Genomic DNA, 24,028 nt, shown 5'->3' with positions numbered 1-24,028 from the left:
AAGACAGGCACGGTGCCCTGCAAGGACAGCAGTGGGGACATCAGGGTGACTTGCCACAAACTCTCACTCAGTGCTGCTTGCAGACAGCCCCGCTGCCATTCGTATATCTTTTTTATGGGGTGACCCACGCTGGGTGTGCTGGGGTGATTAATAAGGCAGGTTTCACTGCGGCCGGACCCCGGTACACTTTGAGCTTCCGCGGTGCCTGTTGTCCAAGGACAGCAAAGTGCTTTACAAGCACTAAATCTTATCGCGGGCTGTAAGGCAGGTAAGGATATACCGGGATTATTGCATGCGTCGCTGAAACGCGGCCAGCTCCGGCTGAGAACACATCAGCTATTTACCAGCGAGCGGCAAAGCGATGCAGCATTTTAGGGCCAAGCGGGAAATAGAATCTGGTATTGAACTGGAACAGCAGCAGGACTTTTAAATGCGAAATAAATTACTGGGGCTGGGACTGAGGCACTGAGTTAATGTCTGGTGCGCGGCGCTGCGAAGGACAGGGACGGTGTCGCGGTGTCTCCGCGCTCCGTGCCGGCACGGGAGGGGGGTGGGGACACAAAGCGCATACAGAGGGGGTGGGTGAAGAAGGATGGAGAGGGGTGTGGGGCAGCTCATGAATCCCCCACGGGTCTCGCTGGGTTCTGGTCGTGCCCTCCTCAACCCCCCCAAGCTGGAAGGTCGCGGTGGGGGCGGCGGTGCGGGCGGGGCCGGGTCGGGGGCGCCGGGGAGGGGAGGGCGGTGCGGCGGTGCCGGGAGGCGGTTCGCAGCCGCCCTTCCTCCGCGCCTCGCAGCGGCACCCAAACTTTTGCAGCGAACTTTTTATTCTGTGTTTGTTTTTTTTTTTTTTTCCCCCTTCTTTCTTTTTTTTTATTTTTTCTTTCCCACCTCCCTTTCCTCCCTTTTCTTTTTCTCCCCGTTTTCCTCATTTTTTTCCCCATTTTTTTCTTTTTTTTGCCCTTTCACCTTTTTTCTTCCCCCCTTCTCTTTTTTCCCTTTTTTTAACCTTCTCCCCTCTTTTCTTCCTTTTTTTCCTTTTTCTCTTTTCTCTCCCTTTTCCTTTCCCCCTTTTCCTTTTCTTTTCCTCCCCCTTTCCTTTTTTTTTTTCATTTTCCTTTTTCCATTTTTTCCCCCTTTTCTCCTTTTCCTTCCCCCCTTTTATACTCCTTCCTTTTTACTTTTTTTCCCTTTTATTTCCCTTTTTCCCCTTTCCCTTCTTTCGCTCCCCTTTTTCCCCCCTTTTCCCCTTTTTCTTTCTTCCTCTTTTTCTTTTCTTCCCCCCCTTCTTCCCCCCTTTTTCTTTTTTTCTCCTCTATCCCCTCTCCCCTTTCCCCTTTCCAACCCCCCCCCCAACACTTTTTTTTTTTTTTTTTCCTTCCACCCCTTTTCCAACCCAGGAGGAGGGCGGGCGCGGCCCGGAGGGAGGCGAAGGGGGGGGAGCTCCTCAAACCCGCCCCCCGAGCCTGCGTGTCCGGCGGAGCCGCGGGATGAGCCGGGGGCGGCGATGAGCGCGGCGGGGCCGGGGGCGGCGGCGGCGGCGGCGGCGGCGCCGCTCTCCCGCAAACAGCGGCTGATGGCCGCGCTGGCGGCCGGCGAGGGCGGCGCGGCGGCGGCTGCGGGCGGCCCCGGGGCTCCGCAACCCCCGTCGGCGCCGCTCTGCTGCTTCATCTGCGGCGGCGGCATCAGCCGCGGCAAAGAGCTGAAGCTCCAAGTGAGGCCCCCCCGCGACCACCGGCCCTTCTTTCCGTTCCTCCAGCACCAAGAGCCGGCGCCCGGAGCCCGCGCCGTCTCGGCGGAGGGTTGCGCTTTGGTCTGCGCCGTCTGCCGCTGTTTCCTGGGAGAGCAGTGGGACTCCTTCGAGCGCAGCCGCACGCCCGTGGAGAAGCGCATGTATTGGCTCAAGCGGCCCCACCAGTGCGAAGCGGCGGCGGCGGCGGCGGCGGCGGCGGGGGGCAGCGGGCTGCGGCGGGGGGCTCCGGGCTGGGACCCCGGCGCGCCTTCTTGCCGCCGCGAGGAGGAGGAGGAGGAGGAGGAGGAGGAAGAGGAGGAGGAGGACGAAGGGCCGGCGGCCGGCTCCGAGCTATCCGAGCTGTCCGACGCCGAACCCCTCTCGGAGCCCGAGGGGGCGGGCGGCGCGCTCAGGGCCCCCCCGGTGGCAGCGGGGATCAAGCGGGGCGCGGCGTGCTGCTCGTCGGACAGCGAGATCAACATCACCAGCGAGGAGGAGGAAGGCGAGGAAGAGGAGGAAGGCGGCGAGCGGCCCGCTTGGGTGCCGGGCACCGCCTGCTACATCTGCGGCAGCTCTTTGGTGCCCGGCGGTCAGCACCGCGTCCACGTGCAGAAGCAGGAGAAGAGCTCGCCGGCTCCTTTTTTCCCATTCCTTTGGCTGCACAGCCCCCCGCCGGGCGCCCAGCCCCTCTCTCCCGCCGGCAGCACCCTGGTGTGCCCCTGCTGCTTCTCCTCACTCATGCAGCAGTGGCAGAGCTTCGAGCTGGCCAACGTGCCAGTGCTGCAGCGGCTCTACGTGGTGCCCCTCAACGCCAACGCCATGCCCAAGGGCCGCCCAAGGGGACTCAAAGAGGATGGAACCGGTGTCCCCCCGGTGCCCGAGGCGTGTTATCTGTGTGGGGAGGAGTGTGGCAAAGAGGCGAGGCCGGTGGCGGCCAAAATCACCAACGGGAACGCCAAGAGCACCATGCACTTCCCCTTCCTCAGCCTCCTGCCGTGCCCGCCTGGAGCCAAGGGGCTGAACAAGCACTGGGAGGTGAGCAGCTGTCGCAAGTGCTATGGGGTCCTGCAGGACCTGTGGGCCATGTACCGCGCGTGCCACAACGAGGAGCTCATCAACTCGGTGCAGAGCTTCCTGGGGAGGTACCACCAGGTGTTCTCTGCCTCGGAGCCAGGTCACCCCATCGGCAAACCAGGAGGTCCCACCTCGGTGTGCTACATCTGCGGGGCTGAGCTGGGAGCCGGCAGGGAGTTCCAGCTCAACGTCAACCCACCGGGGAGATTTGGAGAGAAGGAACCGTTCTTTCCCTTCCTCACCGTCTACCCGCCAGCCCCACGGGCACGGCCGGCCGACTCGACGGGGCTGGTGGCCACGTGTGTGCTGTGCTACCACGACCTGCTGGGCCAGTGGCTGCAGCACGAGGGCAGGAACTCCCAGCATCCCAGCAGCGCCTGGTCCCGCCAGTATAAAGTGGAGACCTTCGTCTGCTTCTTCTGCCGCCAGGAGAAGAAGCGATGCCTTGGATTAAAAGCGGTGCAGGTCGCCAGGCTGCCTGTCTTCCTCTACACCCTCCGCGTGGCCAACAGCCTGCTGGTGGACGATGGCAAGCAGCTGACCATCGGCGCGTGTGCAGAGTGCGGGGCCGTGGTCCTGGCTGGCAAAAGCGTGGCCCCCCCGGAGCTGCTGGCCGTGCCACCCCCGGCTATCGTCCCCAAGGTAAGGCATCCCCGGTCCCCTTTGCCCCCCATGCTGTGACAGTGCTGGCAGCCAGCAGGTGACGTAGAAGGATGCTCTCCTTTCGGGTTCGGACCCGTTGGGACAGTGCTAATGAATGGGGTGCCTTTAGCAATGAGCTTTTGGAGCCGTCAAGCCAACAGGGAGCGGATAAATATCCTTCCAAGAGGATTCCAAGAAAAATCCTTCCAACCAGGCCTTGCACAGAGCCATCTCTCTAAGGTGTTGGCACCGGCTCTTTGCAGTCCTGTACGAGGGAGGTGGGCTTGTTTTGCATCCAGAGTGACCAGAACCAAGGAAATCCTGAGCGTGGACCTCTTGCAGCCACGGATAACCAGAGCTGCTCTAGGGCTGCCCATGCTCGCCGCATCCTCTGGAGATGGAAGGAGCGCGCCGCCGAGGAAACTTCCCACGTTGTCTCCGGTTTTATAGGGAGCCCCAATCAAAGGGTTTCCTCCCGCAGCAACCCGAGCCCTTCCTGCAGCTGGGAGGCTGATGTGCAGCGCGGGGTTATGCAGGGTGCTGCAGGGCAGCGCCTGGGAAGTTGCACGGGAGAGCAAAGATTTCCTTCCACCGAGTTTGCGTTCCTTCTCGTGGGATGGGGGAACTCCTGCTTTTAGCCCCAAATTTCCAGCTTGCGGGTGCACAGCTCCTGGAGAGCAGCTGTTCTGTGTCTGCAAAGCAGGCCCCAGCCCGGGCGCTGTGAGACACCACCATCCCAAATCCTCAAATGAGTTTTCAAAGCCTTTCGGCTGAGTTTGTAGCCAGAACCCCGCGGCTCTCCGAAGCGCTGGCATTTTCTTTAGAAATGCAAAACAGCCCTCCCCGAACAGCACTCCTTTTTTCTCCAGCCTCCCCAGCCCGATCACAGCGACCATTTCTGCAAGCCATGGGCTCACAGTTTGGTGTCCGGTGGTGCCATTTGGAAAGCCACGTTGTAGGAGAGGCACCAGCGAAGGGAATCCCCTGGGATCCGCTGATTTTGGGTGGTTTCCCCATTCTGCCTGGCTGCCATCCATGCGGATCCCTCGTGGAGTGAGGGTGATTCATTGCATCTTGCCTTCTCGGGATGCTGCTTGCAGCTGACGCAACGCGCCACGTGCACAGGGCTCAATGGAGCAAGGATGTGTGGGTCACCCCCCACGTGCTCACAGCTCTTCTGTCTGTCTGTCCATCCCCTGCCCCGCTGGCATCTGGCGGTGCTCAGCTTGTGTCGAGGGGGCTGGGATGCAGGGAGCATCCCGTTGTGCTGACCCAGGGGTGATCCACCAGCAGCTGGGAATGAGATCTGTGCATCCCCAGCTGGTGGTGGCCCAAACTTCTGCGTGCTGGGATATGGCATTTCTGAGCACTCCACTGTGGGGAGGCAGACATGTGAGCCCTTCTCCCCACCAGCCCAAGCCCCAAACTTCCCCTCGGACTCCTGTCTCTGACCTGTGCAGCACTGAAAAGCTTTTGTGCGGGGCCATGAAAAGCAGACTGGGGGGTTGGATGTGGAGGTTGTGCCGGGGAAGGGATGCTATTCAATGTCTCCCTCTCATTCCTGGGTTTGCTAATGAGCAAATTAAGGGGCTGCTCAACGAGGGCAGTGCAGGAGGCATTGCTGCTCGGGGTGAGCTGCAGTTTGTGGGGCTGACCCATGTCCTGGTGTTGACTTTTGCTGTCCTATTGCCTTTTTCCTCCCCATCATCATGCATCCTATTAACGCGGGGATGAAACCACTTCCCTGTCCCTCCTTACAGCTCTGTTTGCTGAAGGTAGATGTTTTCCCTTGCACCCAGAGCTGGTGACTTGCTGCTGCCCTGCCTGCAGTGGGGTGACCCATATGGTCTTGCAGCTGGGTGAGCACAGCCAGACACACATGTGGGCATCAGGGCTGTTAGCACTGAGCTGCTAACGAGGGAGCTGAGCTCCTGAAGCTTGTTAGGAGGGCGGAGGCAGAGGGGTTATGGTGAATCTACTGCTGGTTGGAGCTGAAGAGCAGTGAGGAGGTTGTGTTTGGAGTGATTTTTCTGTAGGTGAGTTTCTTTGGAGGGGAGGGATGTTTGTGTGGGAGCTGCTGCAGGGCCTCCTGGTTTTGGCTTTTATAGGATAGGTGTGGGATCCCAAGTGGTGTCTCAGTGTGGGTGTCTGGATGTCTTTTAGGTGTGCACCGTGAGGGTATATCCTCTTCCCAGCTCTGCCCTTTGCAAGGGGAGGCCTATGAGCTGTGTGCTGTACGTAGGGTGAGTGCCTGACGCTGTGAGCTGGACAGGTGTGGGGGGCAGTTGCTCTGAATAAATTGTAAACTGTGTCTGGGAAAGTGCTGGAGAGAAGAGGGCACTGAATGTGTAGGGGAGAGGGGAGGCTGTTGGTCTTGGGGTGGAGGGAGGAGTTACGGGAGGTGGAACATGGGGATGGAATTATAGTGTGCCATAAAGCTTCCTGTGCTGGTTGATATTCCAGAGCTCAGTCCAAGTCCTCCTGCCCTTATCTTGTGGCTGTGGTACCCAAGCACTGCATCAGCCCAGCGTTGTGCTCTCAGCGCTCAGGAGGTTCTCTAACTGCTCTGTGAGCATCACCTGCTGTCAGGGCAGGGTTTGGGCTTCCTGCAAGCATCCAGTGGAGCAGGAGGCTCAGCTCTGACCCTGGCTGGGGTTTTAGCAGAGGGCATCTGCCCCAGGGTTGCAGGTCGGGAGCAGAGGGTTCGGCCCCTTTCTTTTGGGCTCTGTCACGCTGTGTTTCAAAACAGCTGCTGGGAGGCGTTTGCCTTTCCTTTGAAAAAAGGTTGCTGGCTGACTTCAAAGAGCTGCTGTGCTCTTGGCTAAGCCCTGTCCCAGTGCTTGTCAGCAGAAATGATGCTGCAAAAGCAAATGCAGGAGGCCAGGGGGAAGCCTGACCTCCTGCATTGCACTGTGCAAAATTGCTGGGAAGGGGGTGCAGGACTCAGGTGTGCCGCAGTGCAAAAAGCTGCCCAGGTCGCAGCCTGGGGACCTTTGCTTTCATTGCATCTTTGCTTCATTTTGAAGCAAACCGACCAAAAGCAGCAGGATGAGGTGCCAGCCTGGCGGTTGTGCGCTCACTGCCAAGTGGCTGCTCCTCTTGCTCTGTGTGTGGGCTGTGCAGGGTGGGGGGGAACAGGAGAGCAAAGGGGATCCTGCTCTGTCTGTAGGGTCTCAGTTCCAACTGGTGATGCTGCTGGTGTGCAGTGCTGCAAACAACACGAAGAGAAAGTGCCCCTCACTTTTCTTGCTGCTGAGGTCACGGCGTGTTTGCTACGCACACAGCTGGGCTGCAGGTCTGCACCCCCCCCCCCCATCCCCTGCCCTCCTGCTCAGTGTCACCCTATGTCCTGTGGGGGGTCACTCCTAAGTTCCAGCACCCTTCCCTTGTGCCCCACGGTGGGCTCTGTGCCTTGGCTGGGCTGACCTTGCTGTCCCAGCTGTCCCAAATGCCAGCGCTGCCAGCCGTGTCCCGCAGCCCTTGTGCTGACTCCACAGCTCACCACCTGGCTGCTATATATATATTTTTTCCTAATCCCTCCCTACTTTCTGTCTGCTTCCCCAAAGGGTGTGGGGTCTGGATGCTGCCTTTCTCCTCCCAGGGCTCCTGCAGGGCACCATCCTGAAATGCACGCTGCCCAGAAAGGCTGCCTGCACCCTGCATCCCACCCTGCAACCCTCCTTCCCTGCAGGCTCCAGGCAGTATTTGCAGCTGGGAGTTTGCTGGTGGCATCCCTGGGCTTTACAATGCACTTTGCAGATCTAGTTACAGGATTTGCTCCCCACAAAGAGGGAGGGAAGAGCATTTCTCTTGACCTGGTGGTTTTCTTTTGCCCTCTCCATGTGAAATATCCCATGCCGTGCCCTCCTCTCTCTGGGACAGGGGATGGTGCAAAGGCCTTTGCAACACTCAGAGCATCTTGCAGCAGCTGCTGCTCTGTGCCTCGTGTTCCTTGGAAGGGACATCAGGCCAGGAGCTCTCGCTGGGCAGCATCCAGCCAGACATTGCATTGAAGTACTCCACAAAAGCGATCCCAGGCTGGAAAGGATGGCACAGGATCGTCCCTTTGGTGTGACACTGCTCTCACTGGGGATGTGAGAGGGACAAAATTTGAGCGGGCGATGGGGCAAAGTGCCCCTAGGGTGAGGGCTGCGAACAGGGAAGGGGATGCTGTGCCCTGCATGGGATGGGATTGTGGGTGTCGGGGGCACCTGCTGAGCTCAGTACAGTGCAGACACACAGCCCTGGTGTGGGGACACGGCCTCTGTGCAGGATGGGAGTGCTGTGCTGGTGGCAGTCTCCCAGCAGCACCGGGCTTCCCTGTGCTGTGAGCAGCTGGGCTGGGAGCCCTTCCAGCTGCACCGTCCTCCAGGCCTCGGCGCAGGGCTCTGACTGCTCCACATCCCCAACCCCCAGCCCTCCCCTGCTGGGCTGCAGGGATAACTTAAGCGTGCCTTGGCCACGCAGTGCCATGCAGAGCGATGCAGCAGCGCTGCATTTCAGTTTGCGTTGGCCCTGCGTTGCTTTGTGTGCTGCAGTGCTGTGCTCTGCTTTTGCAAAATGCGTCCTGTTCCGAGTTGCTGGGAGGATGGGTTTGCAAAATGCATCGTTTCTAGAGCTGTCAGGAGCACTGTTCTCCCCCCTGCAGCACCAGGGGAGGATGCACAGGGCCAGGCTGCTGCTGCAGGTCACGCTCTGCTCCGTGCAGCTGCTCTGCTCCCCCATGGCTGATAACAGCCCCTGCAGCTGTTTGCCTGTGCTGGGACCATTTATTCCTGGATCTTCAGCTGTAGTGCAGGGAGCAAAGGTTGGGGGAGGGGGGGCGTGGGGTGGGCTCTGTGTGTGCTTTGCAGCTTATCCCATGTATAAACCTGGTGCTGCTGTATTTTGTTTTTATTTTTCTCCCCCTTTTCCGCATCAGTGCGAGAGCTGCTGGGCTTTAGTTGCTCTCAGGAGGCTGAAGTCATCTGTTTGTGCTCAAAGCAGCAGCTGCGCCTTCAGACCTTCTCAGAGTGTGCTGGGACCCCCGTGGCTGGCTTGTGTCACATAGTGACCACTGTGCTTGCAGGGGGGCATCCAGTGGCCCATGTGAATTGGGGCTGGGGGCGCACTTTTATTTGCACTGCAGGTGTAGGAGCTCGGGGCTGGCGCTCAGCTTTGGAGTGTTTCTGCTGCTATGGGGGTCTGCTGCTCCCAGACACAGTGCAGCCCCTTGGATGTCCTCTGTGCTGTGCAACCTGACTCAGCCCCACTGTGTGCTGGGAGCTTGCTGTGGGGTGAAAGCCTCCGGATTTGGCAGTGTGGGGGCTCTGTGGGGTCAGCCTGGTGTTTGGTGCTCCTCCTGGCCCTGTGCACAGCCTCAGGAAATCACCGTCTGGTCCCACACTGCTGCTTCCTGCTGCTTCCCATGGGGTTGGCTGGGGGGGTGACAGATGGGAACAGGGGATGCTCACATCAGTGGGGCTCAGGGTGGGCTTTGGGCATGCTCCATCTCTTGGGCACACTTGTGGCTGCTGGGGACATCAGATGCTGCGGTAGGGGTGGGAGGAGAAGGACCATCCTCAGCAGGGGACAGGTGGTCTGTCAGCACTCAGTGGGCACTGTGGCTGACTTAGTGCATCGTTAGCAGGATGCGTGGAGCCCGTGTGTGTCAAATGCTCTTCCTCAGGGCTGTGTCCCAGGGTGATGTGGTCCCCCCCCCTCTTTCCAACTCTGGGGTTGTGCCAGTGCCCTCAGAGCTGGAGATGCTTTGGTGATGGCCAACCCAACCTTTTGCTGGGAGGTTTGTGGCTGCAGGGATGGATGGAGAGGGAGAGATGGACAGACAGACAGCTGCACAAGGCGTCTCCAGTGCCCTGGGAGGGGGGGGGCACCATCCAACCCATCTGCCTGCAGTGTGTTCTTGGGTCAGCTTTTTGTCAGCTGATGATCAAGAGCTGGTGATGGTGGCTATCGCCCTGCCCAGGATGAGCATGTATGTGTACCTCCCTCCCTGTCTGCACTGCTTCAACAGCTGCGTTTGCTTCTCCCTCTCCCCCCCCCTCCCTGGATTACCGCTGTGAGCGCAAACACGCTGCACACAGAGCCCTTCAGTCCTCTGGGGGGGTGGGAGGGGACCGTGCCAAGGTCAACCCCATGCAGGGACAGGGCCTGGCTGCCACCACCACCACCACGGCTCTGGGGTGTGGGTGGCCCCCAGGGTGGTGGGTCTGGGGGGGAGGACAGGGCTGGAGCCACTGCTGCTGCCTCTGGATGGAGCACAGATGCCCTGACTGCGGTGTCCTGGGAGGGGGGGCTGAGTGTGCTCCTGCTGTCTTCTGTTTTCAGTCCAGAACATCTGCACAGTAATGAGGAAATCTGGGCTTTCTCCTGCTTCTCAGCCAGGTCCTGTCACGTCTTTCCTCTTCCAAAAAGGGGTTTGGTGGTGGTGTGTTATTACTCTTTTTTTTTTTTCTTTTTTTTCTTTTCTTTTCCCCCCCCCCCCTCTGTTCCCACTATTGCTGGTGCAGTGCAACCTGCTCCTTGCAGTCACCGCTGTGCACCCAGCACCCCTTTGGGGAGCCCCGTCCCATCCCTGGGCATGGGGTTTTTCCATGGGGGTCCCCACTGGGGCAGGGAGTGTCCCCAGGGTGGGTGACATGGTGGCATTGCAGTAAGGAGGATGTTGTGGTTCTGGCCGAGGATGCTCCCATTGCCCCCACCATGGGGACACTTCTCTGCCGCGTGGTCACTGACCCTCTGCTCACCTGCACTGTGCTTGGGTTTGGCTCCCAAACCCCCCCAGTGTTGGATATTTGCAGCAGTGAGCTGTGCTGCCGGGGCTCAGCACCGTGCGTGAAGGAGAGGTTGGTTCCGTAGCGCAGGAGTGGGCTCACAGTGCCCCCACGCCTCCTCTTCCTCACAGCTGATTCTGCTCTGTGGCAAATGGCATTGCAGACCTCGGGCAATGCGTTGCCCTGCCATAACCCCGTGTCCTTCCAACCCTCCGTGGTGCGTTGGGCTTTGCCTGCTGCTGGGCTGGCCCTCTCCCTTACCACCTTGCTCTCAGTGCGCCCCAGCTGCTGCGCTCTGCCTGGTGCCATCCATGCTCCAACCTCCCCATCACCCATTTCTCCTTCCCATCCCTCCCTTTTTGCCCTTTTGCTGCATTTCCCTTCTCCTTCTGAGCAGAAGGAAGGGCAGAGCCAGCAGGGACTCAACGAGAGCACGTTCAGTACTTTGCCTGTGCCCACGTGGGTCCCTTGTTCCCCATGGCTGCATTGGGGCTGGGGTCCTGCAGCCCCTAAAGGCGCCCGGCGCACCCCACAGCCATTCCTTTGGCTCAGGACCTGGCACCTGGAGGTGACGTGCACCCTGTGTCCCTGTTGTGGGGACAGCCACACATTACTGGCTGCACAGCTGCTATTCATGGCGGTGTGGGGCCGCTTTCCTGCAGCCAGCAGCACGTCGGGCCAACTCAGGGCCGGCTCCCAGCAGCTGCTGCCCTTTTATTTTTAATCCCCTCGGCCCCTTTCTGTGCTGGACCGAGAGGGGATGAGGAATCCCCCCCGTATGGGTGAGCTCCAGCCCTCTTGGGATCCCCCCCCACCACCACCTCCTTAACCCAGCCATGTTTCGTTCCTGTTGAAATCCAGAATCCGTTGGGTGGGCGGTTGCAAAAATAGCGCTGGGTTTTGGGAGCTGGGGGGGGTGTGTATATGGGGGGGGGTGGGGGGGGGGAGGTCCGGTTTCTCCCTTTCCTGGAGGAATTAGGGAGGCCACATGCTGCCAGGAGTGGTTGGCTGGTAGAGGCAAGCGGAGGCTCCGAGGAGGCGAGCAGGCGTCCGCACAGATGGAAATTTGATCACCCACGGCTCAACAGATTGTTTGATTTATTTTAAAATCAAGCAGATGGCTGCAACAGGAGTTTGTTTAAGTTCAGCTCTGAGCTGGGCCAGCGGCCAGGATACCCGGGGGGGGGGAGGAGGTGGAGAGGGGGGGGTGAGAGGCGTGCCAAAAAACGTTCAATGACTTTGGTCATCCAGCACCTCTCCTCCTCCCCTCTCCCTTGCGCACAGCTTGGCTCCCCCTTACTGCATCCCTGGCTCCAGCATCCTGTATTGTGTGCCCCCCCCCCCCCAATGCGCGTGGCTTTCCCTCACCCCCTGTCCCTCTTGTGCTTTTGGGGTGTCCTAAGGGTGGAAAGCAAAGGGAGGAGTAGAGCAGCCCCTATCTGTGGAGGATTCCCTATGATATACCCTTGTTCTCCTAGTTGGGTGTTGGGATTGGGGTCCCAATGGGTGCTGGGGGGGGGGGGTTGGGCAGAGGGCTGGATGGGTCCCCAGTCAGGGTGGCATAGATGGAAATGGGCTGTGATGCTGTCAGAGGGGGGGACGTGCTGTGCCTGGCACAGGTTCCCCCAATCGGGGCCACCCAGGGATGAAGGAAAGCCCCAGGCACGTGGCTGTGTCCCTGCTTAGGATGCTTTCGTGGCCTCGCTGCCATGTGGCAGGCAGGGGAGGAGCTGGTGGGGAAGCAGTCTGGGATTTGCTTGAATGTCCCAAACGGCCTCGTTTGGAGGGATGTTCGGGGGGGGGCAGGTGGGGTCCCCACCATGGGCTGGGTGGGATGGAGGTGCTCTCCTCGGGGCCAGGAGCTTCTTAGCATCCCACTGGGGCTGCTTAGGGAGTGCTGTGCGTCATCCCGCTGACCTGGGGGTGTCCCCACGTAGTGGGGCCGGGGGGCTGCTGGGGATTGGGATGGGAAGGGGTTAAGGCAGGCGAAGGCAAACAAGAGTGCTGCGGGGCCTGGGTGGCTGACAAGCCAAACAACTGTTTTTGACTCACTGTTGCTGCCTTGCCAAGCGCAATTGCTTCCACATTCCCATCCCCTTGGCTGGAGGGGTGCGTGGAGACGTTGGCTTTTTGGGAGGCTGCAGGGAGTGAAGGGGGATGCCAGGAGGGGGGAGGAGGTGGCAGCAGGGGAGGCTGGCATGGTACTGCTGCTCTGCTCTCCCCTCCTTTTTCCCCTTCCTTGCCAAGCACTGGAAGTGATGGTGCCGGGATGGAGCATCCCCTCTGCCAGCCCCGGAGCTTGGAGAGGGGCTGGGAGTGGCATCCCTGTGCCTGTAGGGCTGGAGCCCCCCATCTTCACTGTATCCCTTGCAGCATCCCTGCAGGGCCAAGGGCTGAGCCCTCTGCAGCCCCATACGGTGACGGGTGGCACCGTTCCTGGCTGGGGGCAGCAATGTGAGCCCTGGGAGCTGGGCTTTGGTGGTTTGAGGAGGGGGTGGGCTTCTCGAGGGGGCTGCTGCTGGGTGGATTTAATGATCTTTGGAGCCTTTTATATATATATATATATATATATATATATATATATGTATATATTATTATTTTGTTCCTTGGGATGATTTCTTGGCAAACAAGGCGTCATTTTCAAGCACTGAGCTCTGCTGCCTCTGAACTCCTGGCTGCTAAGTGGGACGGAGGAGAGCCTGCTCTTAAAAAAAAGCGACTTGCCCTCAAGCAAACAGACAGAAACCAGTCAAAAAAAAACAGAGGGATTCGGGGCAGTTTGGGCCGATCTGTATGCTTTTGCAGCACTGGGGGAGCAGCAACAGCCAAGGATGTGCATGGAGGTTGGGTCTGCTGGGGACATGGGCAACCTGGTCTGCTGGTTGGTGACCCTGCACGTAGCAGGGGGTTGAAAGTAGGTGATCGTCGTGATCCTTTTCAACCCAGGCCACTCTAGGATTCTGTACGTGGACCCATGCTCCAGCCCTGATGGCAGCGACTTCGCTGCTGCGCATCACCTTTGCTGGCCCATCTCAGCATCCCCGTTACCCTGAGTGCGGGGCCATCGCTGGGGCTGCTCTGTGCTCTGCTGGAGAAAGGAGCTGGAACCCCCTCCCCAGCCCCCCCCAGAATAAAAGGGTGTGCAACTAGAGGCAGTGACAGGGGCAGCTCCCCTTCCCCAGGCGGCAGATGGGGCTCGCAGCGCGCCGTGGGGCCGGGGAGCAGCAGCTCTGCCTCCTCATGTGTTTGCAAATCCTCACCAGCTGAGGGGATTAAAGCCGGCATCTGGCTTGCTTTATGATATTAAAACAAAGGGAGTCGGAGGCGCCATGATTGGGGCAGGGAGGGGAGGGAGGGGGGCTCACCGAGGTGTAGCTGCTGGGAAAATATGTCGGAATCCTCTGCAGCCATTCCCCAGGGGTTTTCCTGGGCAGTACTGCAGCACAGCACTGCTGGGGGGGGGGGTGGTGGTGGTGGTAGGGGTGTCCCCACCGTCCCGGTGGGATGCAGGCTCTGGATGTGGGGTGCTGTAAGGGTGGGCTGTGGGGTTGTTCCGTGCTCTGCTCTGCAAGGCAGCAAGAATTCAGGAAGCCGACGCGCGGCGAGTGCCAAGTGCGGCTGTACCGCAGCCAAACCCCCGCTTGTTTGCTCGTCTTGCTGGAGCCAGTGAGTGACCTTATTAGCTTAGGGGGCAGCTGCCTTATTAACACACATCTGGCTGCGAGGAGGCCGCATAGGCCCTATATTGTCTCCCTGCCCGCTCCCAGCCCTGCGGTACCTTGCAGGAATGCTGCTGGGGGGCTCGCCTGGGGGCAGGCTGGCAATGGGGCTGAGGGCAGGACGGGGTGGGCTGGGCTTTGGGGGGGTATGGGAGGCTACAGTGTAAGCTGATAACCCGTGGAATGGGGCTGTGCTGTTGGCGTTCCTGTGGGTGCTGCCCCCGCCTCCTTGCCCATTGCCATGGCACATGGTTACAAGGTCCCAGAGGGGGGTCCCCATACTGGGGATGGACCGCCTGTGCAGCGTCCTGCATGCAATCTGGGATAGGCTTAGGGCCCTGCACCTTGGGGATTTCGGGATGGGGCCACTCATGTGCATTTCCCCATTCCTGGTTGGTGGGGGATTGGCAGCAGAGCATCCCATAGCTTTGAATTTCTCTGTTGGGCCACCCCAAATCCACGCTATAGCAGTGGCTGTGCACCCACGTCCCACCTCCACGTCCATAGGACCCCCATCCAACTACCACAGCCCAGCACCCACCCAGCACCTCAGCATCCCCTCCCGCTATGGTTACCCCTGACCTGGGGGGTGGCCCGTGGAGCTGCTTTGCCCCACACCAGCAGAGCCCCCCACAGGGCCGGGGCCAGGCGCCAGGCAGCGATGCCCTTTGTCCCTCTTGGCACACACGGCAGCTCGGCAGCTCTTGGCTTCTCCCTCCTGTTTTGGAAATTCAAAACATTTACAGGGCGGCCCACTCGCGCCCTCCCTGCCACGGAGCGAAGCATTTGGCTGACTCCTCTGCTTTCCTTGGCTGCTGCTCCCTCTTGTTCGAGCTCTGCGGGGCTTTTTCTCCACCCCCTCCCCTTATTTTTTTTTCTTCCCCTTTTTCTCTCTTTTTTTTTTTTTTCTCTCCCTATGGTGTTAGCTCCCCAGACAACACCCTCTCACAGGAAAACCTCTCGTGGTGCTGGTGGGGACACAGCCCTATGAGCTCCATCCCTCTCTGTGCCACATCCCCATGTGCTGACCTTGCTCTCTGCTGGGAAGGGCAGCGCGATGCTGCACCAGCGCTAATGAGCTCTGCCTGAGCAGCAGCATTAATTAGCTCCTGGTTTGGGGGGGGCTGAGCATCCCATCCCACTGCTGGGAGCACAGAAGCCATCGGTGCTTTTGGCTGGGTGCTCACCTGTGGGTCACACATCCTTCCTTCAACACCTGTGGGTTTCCCAGTTCCCTCCAGGCTGTTGTCCTGCCCCTGGGAGGGGGCACTGTGCTTGTTTGGGGGGATTTCGGGGGGTGTCCTCCTGCTGCCTCAAGATGTGGTGCCCCGTCTCGAGTCCTACGAGGAGGGGAGACCCGGGATGGGGCATGGCACATGGATGGGAGATGATGGGGGGCAGAGGGGGCCGAGTAGGGACGTGATTTCAGGTCTGGGAAGGTCGCAAGGACGCGGAGTTTGAACTTGAATGAGCTGCTAATTGCGCCGTGCCTAATTACAGGGAGAAAGCAAATCGCTCCGGTGCTTCAGCCAGTGTCTGACACGGAATAACGAGGATAATTAGCAATCAGACGGGAAGCTGACACCTCCCTGTGCCCCGCAGCCCTGGGGAGGTCCCCCCCTTCGCCACTCAGGGCACTCGCGTTGCTATAACCACCCCCAAAAAAAAAACCTCAGCGCATCTGTCCCATGCAGCCCTTGTGCCTCCCCGGGAAGCAGTACAGGGTTGGGGGGGGGACACAGATGGTGACCCAGAACCTTTTGTCGTCCCCTGTGGGGCTGGGTTGGGGGCAGCAGCCTGACCGCCCCGCGCGCAGCCGGCGCTTGCACTAACGCGTGCGGCCGCTAGGGGGCGCCACCGCCCTTCGAGCGCCTTGCGGGGCCGCTGCCCCCAACCTCGGCACCGAGCGCCCTCCGGTCCCGCTCCTTAATGGCCCCTTGGGAGGGGTCCTGAGCCCGCCCCCCCAAGCTGGTATCACTGCTGCGTTTAAGGAGAGCAAGGAGCATGCGTTTCCAAATTAACTTTGCCTTTTGATGCTGCTGTGATTGATTTAGGGATGCTCTCGCCCAGTGCTGGGTGGGCTCGTCCCAAACTGCCCCCTAGCATCCCCAGGACAGCACGGTGCTTCAGCGCAGTGTCCTGGTCCCGTACTCTTGTGCCACCCTCCTTTCCTCTTTTGTCACCCTCTGGTCCCTTTGTGCCACTCTCCTATCCCCGTGTGCCCCCTCCTGTCCGCTTGTACCACCCTCTCATTGCCCTCAGTCACCCAAAGTTTGGGGGATACCCTCCTTCCAGGCCCCCAAAGGACCCCCACGTGCTCCCACGCAGGTTGGGCGCGAAGCATTTCGAAGGCTTTGCTCCTGTAGTCTCTGTCCCTTTGGGGCTTTCCATCCCGCACAACGTGACACCCGTGGAGCACCTCCTCCCAGTGGGTCCCAGTCTGTTGGTCCCTGGAGCTGCATGCAGAGAGGCCCATCCACTGAGTGGCACAGCAGGGATGGGGCAGGGGGAGAGCAGAGGTCACCTTACATGTCCTGCTACGTGCACATCTCCTTGCTGCCTCTCCTCCTTTTCTTTTTTCTCTCCCCCCCCCCCCCCTTTGAGCAGCTGTTCTCTAATAAGCTGTTAATGATGATACAGTAAGTAGGAGCAGGGAGTCCTGCGGGAGCTGCCACGATTTGTGTAATTGGTCTCGGAGGAGACAAAAGTATCTAATATTTACATGGTGGTATTAATCCCTGGGGAGCGCTGTCTGGGCTGGCAGGGAAGGCAGCTCCAGGCCCCAACCTGTCTGCTCCCATCTGACAGATCACTGCTGTGCTCATGGGTGGGAACTGGGGCGCTGGGGGGTGGGTAAAGCATCGGTGGGGCAGAGCATCCCTTAGCTGGGGGGGATTTGAGGGATGGGGGTTTGGCTGCTTTGCTAAAGGAGGATGCTCGGGGGGTGCACAGTGCAACAGGAGCCGGGGGATCCCCAGGGTGGATTTGTGAGGGCTTTGTCCAGCCTCCATATGGGCGCAGATTAAAGGGACGTGTTCCATATGGGCAGATTAGTGAGGCACACGCGCTGCAGAGCGGCCGGCACTGGGGAGCTGCTGGGGTTGGGCAGGGGGGCCCAGCACTGAGGTGGGGTTGGGGTGGTGTGACAGGTGTGGAGGATGCTCCCGGATGGGCAGCTTGCTCCTGTTTGTCTGGTTGAGCCATGAACCCATCCATTGTGTTCTGTGTGCTGCTGGTGTAGGGGAAACTGAGGCACAGAGGGGTGGGGAGCAGCCAGGCTCTGCCTGTGCTCCCTCCAGGCAGCCCTGCAGCCAGCATCCCAACCCTACGGTGGCCACTGGGGCAATCCCATGTCCTCTTTAGCCTCTCTGTGTCACAAAGGCTTTGGGACTGTCCCTCTTCCTCCCCAAAGCTCTACCAAAGGTGTTTTTCCCCTGTGCCATTGCTTGCAGCAGGGGGATGCCCAAGGCATGAGGTACCAGTGTGGGTCACCCACGTGGAAGTGCTGAGCACATTGTGACCCCCAACAGGGCTGTTGCATCCATATCTCCCCCCCTGGGACAGAGAATATGGACCCCCTACAGTGTCACACTCTCCCTGTTCCCACTGAGATTCCCATTTTCCCATTGCTGTGGCAACCTCCAGCATGCCAACGTGGTGCCTTCTGCTAGGGGACATCATGCGTGTGTCCTCCCCAGGCCCAGGGTCCTGTGGGGGGGTAGTGAGGAGTGGGGCGTGCAATGGGGACAGCTGGGGGTGGCTGCCTTGCAGTGTCCCCAAGGCTCCGTGGTTGTATAGCTGTCACCTGGCACGTGCTGGGCTCGGTGATGGCACTCACCCTTTGTCCTTAGGGGACATTGGGTGGCTTTGGTAGGGGTGGATAGGGAATTGTCACCTTGATGCTTTTGCCATATAGCTGGTGGTGCCTCCTTCCTGCATTTTCCAACCCTCCCTTATCCCATAGTGCTGGTGCCACCTCTGCTGTGCTGGGAGCAGCTGTAGAAATGTTCCCATACCAGGGAAACAGGGACCTCCCTGTCGGCCCATGGCCATTTGGACGTAGAGCTGCTTGCAGGGCAGTGGGGTTGGAAATGGGGTTGGTCATTGGGCAGGAGTACAATGGGTCTGCGATGTAGAGTTCCCAGTGGTGTCCCCAAGGAGATCCCCAATGGGGTTTGAATTGGGGTCCCCAATAGGGATCCCAGTGGGGTCTACAATGAGGTTGACAGTGAGGTTCTGAATGGGGTTCCCAGAGAAATCCCCCTGATGTTCTCAGTGGGGTCCATGTGTCCCTGCCTTTGGTCAGTTGTCCCCTTGGCGTGCAGCTGGTGGCTGAGGACAGCACCCACAGCACTTGCAGGCTCAAGGAGGGGGTGCAGCCCTTGTGTGTGTGTCTGGGGGGGGGGGCATGGCTCCTCCCTTGCCTCCTTCCCCACCCCTCCTGCGTTATCTCCTAAGTCTGCTAAGCAGGGGAATTGCTACAGCCACCATCTGTGAGCTGCCAATAATGGGATTAACTCCTTCCCCTCGGCTGGGGCTGCGTTCCTGGCACCCCCTCACAGCATCCCTGGTGCTGAGTGGGACATCCCTATAGCCAAGGTGCTCTGGGGACAAGCTACCTCCCCATCTCCCATACCGAGGGTCGGATCCAGCGTCGTGCACCCCTCTAACTTGGTATTTTGGGGAGAAATAAAGAAAAAAAAAAAAAAAAAAAAGGGAGAACACCACCTTTAGAAAAAGGAGAGGGGTTGTGCAGTCGGACACTGTGCTGAAATAATGCCGTGCTGAAAAAATGCTGTGCTGAAATAATGCCATGCCTATGGCCCCCAGCTGTGCCACGGCCCGGCCGTCACATTGCCTCCTGCCTGCCTCAGTTTCCCCTCCTGTGGTTTATATTTTAGAGGGGGGTGAGCAGCCTGAGCCCTGCCTCCACGTTCAGCATCCATGCAGGTGACCCCTTTGGGGAGCAATATACTGGGGGGGGCACGGAGGCAGCCCCCCCCCCCAGGCTCCATTCTGCAGGTTAGGGTCTTTTGGGGGCGGGCAGCCTCCTCTAATCCTCTTAGGCTGCGCCCGGAGCAGCTGGCGAGGCTGCAGCTCCCTCCCAACAGGTGCCCCCCAGGACCCCCCCCCTCCATGCCCAGGGCTCTGTGCGGGGCTCCCCCCCCCTGCAGGCAGCCCCCTCCCCATCAGGCCGGCCCGGGAGTGCTCATTAATTATCTAATCTTCCCTTTATGTTTAATTTACAGCCCCGCGCGGCTCTGGCCATATGCTGCTTTTGTTGTGTCTGGCTCTTTGTTGTGGCAGGCAGCGCTGGCTGCCCAGACCCCCCCGCCAGCCTTTGATCCCCCCCCCCTCCATCCTCCCCAGCCACCCCACAGGCACCTTGGCGAGCCCCCCCGGGGCTGGAGGGGGGGGGAGGCACTGCGAGGAGGGGGCACATTGCCTTTTTTTTTTTTTCCCCCCCCCTTCCTTATTAATTTCCCTGCCTCCCCCCCCCCCCCCCCTTCCTCACCCCCCCACTTCCCCTCCCTCTCGCCCGGCTCTCCCCGGCAGCTCCAGATTTGTGTGCATGCAGCCGTGCCTCCTCCCTGCTCCGCTGCCACCACGGGGTCACTGCTCGTCCCCTCCGGCTGTGCCACGCAGGTAGGTGACACGCAGGTGGCCCCTGGCCCTACAGAAGGATTTGGGGGGGGCCTCCACGCCCCCATTGTGGGCATTGGTGGGAGAGGGATGTGCTCCCCCCCCATCCCCTCCCCAGGACTTGTTGCGTGCCCGTCGGTCTGCTTGGGGACGTGGATTTTTTTTGGGGGGGGGGGAACACGTGGGTGGGAATTCATGGGGGGAGCGTGGCAGGCAGTGGGGGTTCTTGTGGTACCCTGAGCTGTTGGGAACTTGCTGCAAAGTTTGCAAAGTGCTGCTGGTGTGGTTGAGTCTTTTGGATCTGCTCCGGGGTGATTGAGGGGGGGTGAAGGGACTGGGGGTGTTTCTCTGGTTCCGTGGGCAGCATAATCCTTGTTTGGGTTTTTTTTTTTGTTTTGTTTGTTTTGGTGGGAGGATAAAGCTTCCTTCTCAGCACCTTGCTTGAGGCAGGGGATGAGGTGGGAGATGCTGAGGTTCCGAAGGATGCTGATCCCCAAAGGATGCTGATCCCCAAAGGATGCTGAACCCCAAAGGATGCTGATCCCCAAAGGATGCTGATCCCCAAAGGATGCTGATCACCAAGGGATTCTGGACCCCAAAGGATGCCAGTCCCTGAGGGCAGCTGGTCCCCAAGGGATGCTGATCCCCAAAGGATGCTTGCCCCTAAAGGATGCTGTACCCCAGGGGATGCCTGTTTCTGGTGGGCCTGTTTCAGAAGCATCCCTTCCAGCCCCCCACTGCTGCAGTCCCTCCATGCAGGCTGGGATGGAGCTGGCCAAGCCACAGCGCTGGGCTTTGGGACAGAAGGGTCACCGTGACCCTGTCAACACGCTCTGGCTCTACTCTGGCTCCTCTGTGCCAGGAGCCACGGAGTGGTGGTGGGGACAAACCCCATTTCACAGCGGGGCGTCGCTGCAGCAGGGACAATCTGCAACGGGGCTGGGGTGCGGTGTATGGGATTGGAGAGAGATGGGCTGGGGGCAGGACGCAGAGAGCCCCGAGCAGAGCAGATGGGGTTCCTGGTGCAGGCTGGCACTGCTGCTCGCTTTGCCTGCGGGCGAGGGTTGCTCTGTGCCTCGTGTTGCTCTGTGCCTCGCGTTGCAGGCTCTGTGCCACCACCCCAGCCTCAGGCTCTGCTCTTCCCCAGGGCTTTGCACGGTCCTGGTGCTGGATGCCCACTGAAAGGAGCGATTGTTGGCCCGGAGGCGGGCGGCTCCAGCGTTGTGTGTGGCCGGGCTGTGGGTTGCAGGGTGGCTGTTGGCCCCCTGCCCATCACCGTGCCCTTTTCCAGAGGCGGCTCCTTGTGGGCACCGCTTGGCTGCCGTCCTCCTGCCAGCCCTGCTGGGCCGGGAGCCGTGCTGGGAGTGGTGCCACTGCTGTCGTGAGTTTGCCATCCTCAGCCCTGCGGTGGGTTTTGCTCTGTACCTCCATGCTGGCACCATCCCTACGGCAAAGCCTGGCCTGGGGGAACCCAGAGGGACCGTGTGGTTTGCTGTCAGCGTGGCCCTGGTGAAAAAGTCCCTCTGGGGAGGTGCCTGCTGGCTGCACAAGCGATGCGTCAGCCTGAAAGCCCCTGGTTTCCCAACACAGTGTTTGCTCCCCCTCCCCAGGCATTGCTCCGGGGGGGGGCTCATGGGGCATCCCACTTTGGGTAGCATGATGAGACGCCCTGCCCCCTGCTTGGATACCCGCTGCCTGCGCATCCGTCCCCTCCCAGCTCGCTTGTCACCTAATGGTGCAGTGTATCCCAATGGCTTTTTAAGTGCTTAATGGTGCGCGGGGCTAATGGTGCGGCTCCCTCTGCTCGTGCTGCCCGGGCAGATGGATGGTGTCGGGTCTCAGCGCTGCCCAAACCTACGGGGATAGGGATGGGGCTGGGGGCTGTGTGCGGGTGCAGCCTGCCCACCTCTCCTCCCGCCTCCCTGCAACCGCTCAGAGCAGTAATGTCATCATAAACGATATTTATCTCGAGGTGATAAAAATCTATTTCCAGCGACCTCTTGGAAATGGCCCTCGTAAAACCAGGCAGCAGACGGAGGCAGGAGGCAGCCAGCACCGCTCCTCCCAACCGTGTGCATCGATTGCAGCTGCGAATGCCCCACAGCTGCTGGGCACGGCTGGTGGGGGCTCCAGCATCCTGGGGTTCGAGCATCCTTGGGCTTGGGGAACCCTGGCCTTGAGCATCCTGGGACTCGAACATCCCATGGTTCAAGCACCCCTGGGCTTGGGGATCCCTGGGCTTAGGGATCCCTGGATCTCAAGCATCCTGATGCTGCAACATCTCTCTCCAGAATGCAAAGAAAGGAACAGAGCTTCTGTTCAAACAAGCAGGATGGGAGCTTTCTTGTGTAGTAGGGAGCAGCTTGCTAGAGTGTTTCCAAAGTCACACCTTTGGGGAACAACTGTTGGAGGTGCTTGGTCCACAGGCAGGGGGCTATTTTTTGGGGTGGGATGCTGAGCTGCATGCTGGATCAGTCCCACAGCCCCCCCAGCTCAGGGCCATGCAGTCCCTACTCTTGCAGCCCCATCCCCTCGGTGCTGATTGCTGGGTGCTGATTCAGCCTTTTCTCCTCCCAACACTAATTACTCAGCCTGTTGCAAAGTCTTGGCCATAAATTGCTTGGTGGGAGCAGGCCCGGCAGGCGGAAAGCCTCCTTGGCTCCCTTCCCTGCTGACCTGAGCAGGGATCTGTGACCCTTTGCAATGCATCAGCACACTGAGTCGGGGGCCCCCTTGCACCCTAATGGGGACCCTCTGCCCTGGCTTCCCCCATCCTCCCTGCCTGCTTTTGGGGCAGAATCTCTCCTCCCTGCCCTTCATTCCTCCTGCTTCCTCCATAACTGGGGACAGCAAGGGACTGGGTGCCTGCAGAGCCCTACCCAGGGGCTGGGTGTGTGCTGGGGTGCTCGGTGCCGTGCTGAGGGCACACCACAGGTGTTAGCTTGCCTTCAGGTCTCCCTTGCAGATGGTGTGTGTTTAATGTGCAGCTTGCTGTAAGTCTGTCTTTAGATGGCAGGAGGGAGCTGGGAACAGCAGGCTGAGCTGTGCAGCCGGATGAGAATGGAGGATAGGGGGCACTGAGTCTTTAATGCTGATGGTGTGGCCCCTGGGCACGGCTGCATGGCACCCATCGGGATCTGTGGGCATCCTGCCCTGCCTGTGTTCTCCCCAAGACACCAGGAGAGGTGTCCCCATTTGGTGTCCCAGTGGTGTCCTAATGAAGGTCCTACTGGGTGGCGCTGGGATGCTGCCACATGCCCAAAGCCACCCCACGTCCCCTTGTCCCTGGGGAGGTTTGATCAGGATGCCATGCCTTTGTGCAATGGGATTGGCATGGTTTTGGGAATGTCCCAAAAACATGAGCTGCTGTGGGGCAGGAGGGGTTTTCCAGAGTGAAAAGCCCCTTTGGGCAGCATGGGCAGGTATATATGCGTTGGGGAGTGCCGTGTGCCCGCGGGGATGGGACAGCACTGCAGGCAGAGGTGGGTGAGTATGGTGCTGCCGTGTCCCTGTGCTGTGTCTGTGATGAGGAGGGTGGGAGTGAGCAGAGCAGCAGAACTTCCCAAAGGGTTTCTGCCCTGCGTGGGGTGGGTGGATGCAGAATTTGGGTCCCCCTCTGGAGCCACAGGTCGTATTCAGGGCAAGATGGAAGCTACAGGGACAGCTGGGGATCAGGGGGATAAGCGGAGTGCCTGGGGAGGAGCGGCCCTATTTCATCTGTTCTTTTTGAAGCCTGATGGCTGTGAGGTCAGTGCGCAGCACAGCCTTGGGGACATCCTTGTGGGTTTGATGGGACTGGGTGTCCCCGTGCACACAGCTCTGCTGCTGGTGCTGGGAGCGGTGGTGGCGGTGTTCCTGCCTCAGTTTCCCTGGGCAGAGAGAGCTGACAGAGCTGTGTGTCCTCGTGGTCGGGGCTGCACCGGGCTCCCACCCTGCACGTACAGCTTGAGGTGCAGCAGCAGCATCTCTGCCAAATGGCAAATCCCATGACCTGAGAAAACCGAGGAAATGGGGGCCGTGGAAGGGACGGGGCTCGGCCAGGGCAGGCGGCGGCAGCAGCAGCAGGGCTGGAGGAAGCCTGCAGCGGGCGGCCACCCCCCCCTCGCCTCCCCCTCCATCACCTCCCCGCTCGCTCGCGAACAAATGTCTGTTCTTGCAAAAAAAAGAAGTGACAGGGGTCGTCTCAGTGCTTTCCACATGACCTGCCCGGGAACAGAGGACGTCTTTGTTAATCCACTGAGCTGTCAGTTCAGCCTCTTCACAAAAGGCATAAACCACTTATTGCTGTTCTCACCCCTGACCCCGGATCCGCCTGCGCGGCCCCCATTGTGCTGCCCCGAGGAAGCTGGCAAACAATTTAGGCTGCGCGGGGCCGCATCTGCGCGCCCGCCACCTCGCCTGGCAGCTGCCGTGCAGGGCTGGGGGCTGCCACAATGGGACCCCCCTCC

The 24,028-nt window shown here is 59.9% G+C and overlaps 1 protein-coding gene across 2 annotated transcripts in view; it reads left to right on the top strand.

Moving 5' to 3' along the window:
- Positions 1–1,452: 1,452 nt before the first annotated feature.
- Positions 1,453–24,028, top strand: part of GSE1 (Gse1 coiled-coil protein) — an 87,849-nt gene continuing 65,273 nt past the window's right edge. Inside the window, exon 1 of one of the 2 annotated variants that reach the window (XM_085235218.1) lies at positions 1,453–3,445. In XM_085235218.1, the coding sequence (XP_085091344.1) occupies positions 1,505–3,445 (1,941 nt within the window). In that variant the 5' untranslated portion in view covers positions 1,453–1,504. The remainder of the gene's footprint in view (positions 3,446–24,028) is intronic. The other variant, XM_085235217.1, reaches the window with a different exon arrangement.

Source organism: Meleagris gallopavo, chromosome 13 (assembly GCF_905368555.1).
Source record: "Meleagris gallopavo chromosome 13, MGAL_WU_HG_1.1, whole genome shotgun sequence".
In the NCBI taxonomy this organism is placed as follows: Eukaryota; Metazoa; Chordata; class Aves; order Galliformes; family Phasianidae; genus Meleagris; species Meleagris gallopavo.
The sequence above is the reverse complement of the archived record's forward strand: the minus strand, read 5'-3'. Positions and strand labels throughout refer to the sequence as shown.